The 7,172-nt window shown below is 50.1% G+C and overlaps 2 protein-coding genes across 24 annotated transcripts in view; one reads left to right on the forward strand and one right to left on the reverse strand.

The window, feature by feature from the left end:
* LOC141407152 (E3 ubiquitin-protein ligase HERC2-like) overlaps nucleotides 1-2,789 on the forward strand; it is a 25,385-nt gene extending 22,596 nt beyond the window's left edge. For 21 of the 23 annotated variants that reach the window (XR_012414672.1, XR_012414671.1, XR_012414658.1 and 18 more), the window contains one exon: nucleotides 1,044-2,789. Coding sequence is in view for 2 of the 23 variants with exons in the window: in XM_073995256.1 (XP_073851357.1) it covers nucleotides 1,044-1,128 (85 nt within the window). In the remaining 21 variants the exon portion in view is untranslated. Of the gene's footprint in view, nucleotides 1-431 lie in introns of all 23 variants that reach the window. The other 2 variants (XR_012414640.1, XR_012414643.1) reach the window with 1 other exon arrangement.
* The window catches only part of LOC123574402 (uncharacterized), a 7,625-nt gene extending 1,833 nt beyond the window's left edge, over nucleotides 1-5,792 (reverse strand). The window contains 8 exon segments of the mRNA XM_073995261.1: nucleotides 327-468; nucleotides 795-853; nucleotides 2,086-2,192; nucleotides 2,289-2,382; nucleotides 2,453-2,521; nucleotides 2,782-2,811; nucleotides 3,957-4,082; nucleotides 5,742-5,792. Of these exon segments, the coding sequence (XP_073851362.1) occupies nucleotides 327-468; nucleotides 795-853; nucleotides 2,086-2,192; nucleotides 2,289-2,382; nucleotides 2,453-2,521; nucleotides 2,782-2,811; nucleotides 3,957-4,082; nucleotides 5,742-5,792 (678 nt within the window).
* Between the last annotated feature and the right edge of the window lie 1,380 nt (nucleotides 5,793-7,172).

Raw genomic sequence — 7,172 nt, forward strand, 5'->3', positions numbered from 1 at the left:
GCCAGGATGGTCTCGATCTCCTGACCTCGTGATCCGCCCGTCTCGGCCTCCCAAAGTGCTGGGATTACAGGCGTGAGCCACCGCGCCCGGCCTCATCTATGATTCTTTAAAAAAAAATTTAAGCACTAACCCTGATGTTCTGATTCCCCTGGCAGGGCCACAATTTGTAGATTTTTAGCACACTCTAGATGGTTGTATGGTGGGATCAGAACAAGGACCCAAATTTTCCAGCTCTTGGCTGGACCCTCCCTATACCCTGCATGATCCCTAGACCATGGTCCCAGCTGGGTGGAGCTTTCACAACCGCGGGGGCTGCAGTCTCTTACCTGTGGCAGCAGGATTTTGTCCCTCTCCAGCTTCATTTTTAGCTCCTTTACGTTGAGCTGGATCTCAGACTTCTCAGATTTTACAAGTCGAAGTTTTTCTTGTAGTTCGGCATTTTTCGCCTTCAGCTCCTCGTTGGTTATGCTGTGACCGGAGGCCATGGAGAAAGGAATGAATTAAGAACAGAAAGGACTGCTTTGGTGATCAACCCTGTACCTTCGCCCCACAACAGAACTGTGGCATTGGAAGGGACCCCAGGAACTAAAAGTCGCAGGTGGCAGGCCAGAGAGAAGACATGAGTTGCCTGAGGCTACCCCATGAGTCAGTGGCACAGCCGGCACTAGAGCTTCCCCGCGCACACATGAAAACCTGTTTGAGCCTCTCACCATGCTCACCTGTACCCCCACCTCCCAGCACACCCCCCACGCTGAGGGCCCCCAGACCTCCCATTCCACCTTCCCCCATCCTACGTGTTCCTGTACAGTTCCAGACTCAGGGCGTCCCTCTCCTTTGTTAACTCCTCTATGTACTGCAAATAGAGAAAGGTGAAGTCAGGATAGAGCAGGCAGAGGAGTGGCTGGCCGGCCAGGAACAACAGCCACAGTGACCACTCCACACACCACTCCCCACTCCCAGTCACACCTGACATGCTCTCAAGGCACTTCCAAGCCCAGGATCTCATTTGTTTTTCTTCTTTTTCTTTTTTTCTTTTTGTTCAGATGGAGTTTTGCTCTTGTAGCCCAGGCTGGAGTACAATGTTGCAATCTCACCCTACCACAACCTCCGCCTCCCAGGTTCAAGTGATTCTCCTGCCTCAGCCGCCCAAGTAGCTGGGATTACAGGTGTGAGCCACCACACCTGTCTCTCACTTGTTTTTCAAAGAACTCAGTAAGGGTGGAAGGGACAGGGAAAGAGATTGAATTGATAGCTGGCTAACAGGGGCCCAGAGAGATCAGGTAAGATTGCTGTTGTTATTACTGTTACTACTCCCACTGTCAGAACCTTTGAGTGCTTCACCAGGCACTGCACTAACAAACCCATTCAATCCTCGCAACCTCCATAGGAGACGGTTACCATTATTACCTCTATTGTGTAGATGAAAAACATGGGGTACTGAAGGTTAAGGGGTTGTCTAAGATCACTTAGACAGAGCTGGGCTTTCAACACCCAGGTATATCTGATTCTGTAAGCCCATTCCTTCGCTGGGGGTAGGGCACAGATAAGGAGGAGGAAATTAATCCTTTGTTGACTCTTTGAAAGAATGATACATTGGCGTAGTCCAAAACTCAGAAGGTACAGAAGGGAAATACCTCCCATACACACTGTTCCTGTCTCCTGAGTTTTTTATGAATCCTTACACATATGTTTTAGGTATATTAGCATACTATGTAGCCACACACATGTATGTTCCTTCTTTCTACACAAATGGTAACATTCTAAAGATACTCTTCTGTATCTTCATGGTACAAGTACACTAACCCCTGCCTAGGACTTAGCAAAGGCCACAGCCACGTCTGGGCAGGGTGGGCTCTTGGCCTTGGAGCTCTGTGTCCGGTGCTCGTTCCCCACAGCACCCTGCAGCTAACCCGCAGCAGCCGACTCAGCCCCAACCTGCCTCTAATATCCACACCCAAAAGCAGTACTAAAAGGTCCATGCTGCCTTCTGGACAGGACACTGCATTGTGCAGAGGGGACCTTTAGGGTCATTCCTCCATCTGTGAAACTGGGCTCCCAGGGGACCGAGCAGGTGGTTAGACTCACCCTGTCCGCCTTCTTGTGCTGTGTGGACACAGCAGACAGAGCCTGCTGTAACTCTCCTGCAAAGTGCCAGGAACAATGCAGGCGACCGGCCAGATCCTTGGACTCTCCTGGAATGAGAGAGGTTGAGATGTGGCACAAAGGACTCCCCCTAAAGGCCTGTGAAAGTGCCAGGTTGAAGGATTACCGGGTGCCCAGATTCCCACCTTCACATTTCCTGGCAGCCTCCTGGCTGAAGTAGAGCCCTGTCTCCAGTTCAGTCTTCTGACTCGTAAGGATTCGTATAGTATGATCCTGGGTCTTTGGGAGAAAAGACAAGCAAGTGCTGAAAGAGAAGCAAAGAAACCTTCTCCAGAGGACAGGAGGGAACTTCACCCCCTCCACTCATCTCTAGCTCCCTCCTTAGGGCTTCCTGATGTTGGTGGCTTGCCGCCTTTTCCTATAGGAAGAGGAAGACAGAGCTCTTACCAGGGGGAGGCGGAGATGGCACAGCAAGAGATGCCCCCAGAATGGCACCACTGCCCCAGGACAGGCCCACCCATGGGGCCAGGTTATCAGGGACCCTGTGGGGATGGGGTGGAATGTGGGGGGTGAGCCTTCATCCCCAGTCTGGGAGTGGGCCAGGCGAGACTGGGGCCTCTACATCTGAGTGCCCCCCAAACCCAGCAGTCATGTGAGCAAACAAAGAAATCATGTTACTTCTTCCAGCTGGGCTCAGTTCTGTTGTTTCTGTGGGGAGAGTCGAAGGGAGGTGACTGAGGGTGGCCCCCTCGACTCTATTCCTCAAGTCAGGAAGCGGTAGGCAGGGGCCAGGGATGGATTTTAAATGCAAAGTTATCAGACCCAATGGGAACACGAACTGGTCAACTCTCAACTGCCAAAAAAAAAAAATGGATTTGGGTCTTTGTTGGTTTTTGCCCACAGCCACAGAACTGAAAGGCTGAAACTAGATTTTCTGGAAAAGACACTAACATAAACCTTCAGAGATGGAGTGTGAGAAAAGCCCACCCTTCTGCCAGCTTGTGATTTAGAAAGGTGCATTCATTCAGCAAACATTGACCAAGCACATACAGGCCAGGGACGGTTCTTCACAGCTGGGATATGGGACAGCTGGGATACAGGACGGAAAAGGCAGACAGAAGCTCTTGGCCCCCAGGTTTCCATTCTAGTGAATCTTTAAATCTCAGACTCTCCGAGCAAACAGAAACCTGTGATACTCTTATAACTCTACCTCCTCAGGAAACGCAAGTTCAAAAGAGGAGAGGAGTTTACAGCAGGCCCTGGCCTAGGGATTAACACAAAAGCAACAACAATAACAAATCTGATTCAAACCTCACAAATATAAGTAAAACATTACCATCCCTATTTTATAGATGTGAAAAGAGAGGCCCAAAGAGCTCAAGCAATTTGCCGTAAATCATGTTCCTAGTAGATGGAGAGGTAGGATTCAAACCCAGAAATCTTTTTTTTTTTTTTTTGAGACGGAGTCTCGCTCTGTTGCCCAGGCTGGAGTGCAGTGGCCGAATCTCAGCTCACTGCAAGCTCCACCTCCCAGGTTTACGCCATTCTCCTGCCTCAGCCTCCCGAGTAGCTGGGACTACAGGCGCCCGCCACCTCGCCTGGCTAGTTTTTTGTATTTTTTAGTAGAGACCGGGTTTCACTATGTTAGCCAGGATGGTCTCAATCTCCTGACCTCGTGATCCTCCCATCTTGGCCTCCCAAAGTGCTGGGATTACAGGCTTGAGCCGCCGCGCGCGGCCAAACCCAGAATTCTTAACCAGTACCCGGCAGTTCTTCCTTCCACAATCTTAACAGTTACCTTCTACCCGCCCCTCGTGCCCCTGACCTCAGGAGACCAGCCAACCAAGACTCACATCCTCAGGTGAATGGCAACCACCAGAAGTGGTTGTCTCAGGGTTAGTGCCGTTATTTATTTTCTTTCTGGTGTCGGTTCCTCCGGTACCAACACCAGCATTGTTCCACTGATGATAGCCTCTAAACTGTAGAAAAGAAGAGCAGTGATACTCATGAGAACTCCAAGGTCCTACAGTCAGTTTACAGTTTATACAACATACTCTCGTAGGTGATCTGATTTAATGCCACCAATAACTGTACGAGGTGTTGTCAAAATCACGACTGAGAGGGATCAATACTGTGGCAGAAAAAAAAAGGCAATAATGGACCTTAAACTCAGTCTTCTGACTCTGAGCTCTGGGGTTTTGCCACAAATCGGCAGTTTCCAGGGACCAAAACCAGAAGCAGAGGTAAAAAAGTAAAAAGTAGGCAGGAAAGTACACACTGTGTGATTTAGAGTCATACATCCTCACACGTCTGTTGTCTGTTAGTGTGAAGAAGTACACCACTACCTCTCAAACTTTTACATCAATGTATCCTCAGGGCAGAAGCCAGCTTTTCTGTTAAATCTGGGAATTTAACAGAGGACAACCCAAGCTTCATTTCAGACAGAAGTCTGGTATACTCTTAGAAATCTATGTGACTATCATACCCAAGAGCATTAATCTTTTGTCTCTCAAAAGAATCAAGGGAAAACTGTATGCTTCAGAAAGATGCCCCATTTTTATCCTGTGGCACTCAAAGTATCCCAGGTTGAGATGAGATGAGGAAGATTTGAGTTGTCAAGTTCAGTTTCCCAAGATCTATTCCACAGAAGATGAGCAAATCTCACTTCAGAGATCACTGACTGATGGGAACTGTGGTCCCAGAACCATGGAGAATTCAAATATGAGGTGTAGAACTTAGAAAAAAATGGCTAAAGTCTCTTTGGAGAGTAGAAGCCTGGGAGAAAACCAAACCAAACTCATTCTCCCATTGCCACCCAGAGACACTGAACATTTTGAGTTCACAGGGGAGGTGTAGCCTTGTCAAACGGTCAATGTCTGTGTTAAGGGACTAAGGCAGCCCGAAACTTCTCGCTCCTAGGTCACATCGTCCCTACTCTTCCTCCAGCTGGAAATCTGTGCTGCAACCAGAGGAACCAGAAAAGGGGCAAGAACACTTAGGGTGCGGGTCCTAAGATCAAAGGCCTGCCTCGCGGCAGTAATGATAGTTCCTAGAGGGACTGTGACGTCACTACATTCCACTCCCCCGGGCGGTGGTGGGGGACCGCGGACACATCAGTGCTATGCCCAAGTTGCCTCTTTGAGATTGGGGAGGGGTTCGCAGGGTCGGGACCCAGGTCCTTGGAGACGTGAGCCCGAAGAGCCCAGGGAGGTCGGGCTTGGGGCGGTGGGAGGTGAGGGCCGAGTATGGAGTGGGGAGCCCCAGGAGTCACCTGCCCAAAGTCACCCTGGGTCGACTGGTGACGGCAGGTGCAGGGGCGCCCAGGTCCTTGGAGACGTGAGCCCAAAGGGCCCAGGGAGGTCAGTTTTGGGGTAGTAGGAGGTGAGGGTGGAGTACAGAGTGGGGAGCCCTAGGAGTCACCGGCTCAAAGTCACCCTGGGGTCACTGGCGAGGGCAGAGGCAGGACTGCTGAGGGGGTGGGGCTGGCTGAGAAGATTTTGGTTGGGGGAGCCCAGAGTTACTGGGAGGACCGAGCCTGGTGTGCCTCTGGAGTGGCACGAACTCTGGCAGCTGTTCTGCTGTCTGAGGGGGCCTGGGGCTGGGTTTGGGTTGGGGTGCCACAACCCTCTGCGTTTTACCTTTTTCTTGGCCTCAGCCAATTTTCTCTCTCTGTTTTCTTCTGACATCATGGGGTGGGGAGGGAAGTGGGGTTGGGGCCACAGTGGCATGATCCAGATGAGTACACCGATACACCTCCAGTCACGTACCACACAGCTGTGTGACTGAGCCAGAGGAGGCGTAACCAGAGCCACACTAGAATGCAGAATAGGGGCGTGGCCTTAATGCTTGAAGCCCATTGGTCAGTGAGAAAGATGAAAGAGAAGGGAGGCGGGGCCAGGCAGCCACGTGTCATGAAGGACCTGTGATGTCACATGGAAGGCTGCCTATGCGACTGCTGTTCCCACCCACTCCAGGAGAGGGGTGGTGCTGGCTTTCACTTTAAAAACTTTAAAACTTTATCACCTTAATTGAGGTACAAATCCAATGAAAATGGAAAATTTACAGTGTTCTTGATGATTAATGAAGCAGACTATATTATCCAACATTCCAATAAGATAAAATAATCACAATGATTTTTCTTTTTCTCCTATATTATTATTTTTTTTAAACAAAAAACCAAGAAACATATCTAATATGTTTAAAAACACAAAGCTTTTGAGCCGGGTGTGGTGGATCATGCCAGTAATCCCAGCACTTTCAGAGGCTGAGGCAGGTGGATCACCTGAGGTCAGGAGTTCAAGACCAAAATTTTAGTATTTCAGTATGTATTTTAGTATTTAATACATCGTTTAGGGCTACATGTAGTCATAGAAAAAATAAATCTGGTTCAGTGACTTAAAGAAATACAGATTTCGGCCGGGCGCGGTGGCTCAAGCCTGTAATCCCAGCACTTTGGGAGGCCGAGACGGGCGGATCACGAGGTCAGGAGATCGAGACCATCCTGGCTAACACGGTGAAACACCGTCTCTACTAAAAAATACAAAAAAAAAAAAAAAAAAAAAAGGCCGGGCGCGGTGGCTCAAGCCTGTAATCCCAGCACTTTGGGAGGCCAAGACGGGCGGATCACGAGGTCAGGAGATCGAGACCATCCTGGCTAACACGGTGAAACCCCGTCTCTACTAAAAAAATACAAAAAAAAACTAGCCGGGCGCGGTGGCGGGCGCCTGTAGTCCCAACTACTTGGGAGGCTGAGGCAGGAGAATGGCGTGAACCCGGGAGGCGGAGCTTGCAGTGAGCTGAGATCCGGCCACTGCACTCCAGCCTGGGCGGCAGAGCGAGACTCCGTCTCAAAAAAAAAAAAAAATACAAAAAAAAAAAACTAGCTGGGCGAGGTGGCGGGCGCCTGTGGTCCCAGCTACTCGGGAGGCTGAGGCAGGAGAATGGCGTGAACCCGGGAGGCGGAGCTTGCAGTGAGCCAAGATCTGGCCACTGCACGCCAGCCCCGGCGACAGAGCAAGACTCCGTCTCAAAAAAAAAAAGAAATACAGATTTCATGTTTGTCACTTAAA

The sequence above is a fragment of the Macaca fascicularis genome, chromosome 7, assembly GCF_037993035.2.
Source record: "Macaca fascicularis isolate 582-1 chromosome 7, T2T-MFA8v1.1".
NCBI classification, from domain to species: Eukaryota; Metazoa; Chordata; class Mammalia; order Primates; family Cercopithecidae; genus Macaca; species Macaca fascicularis.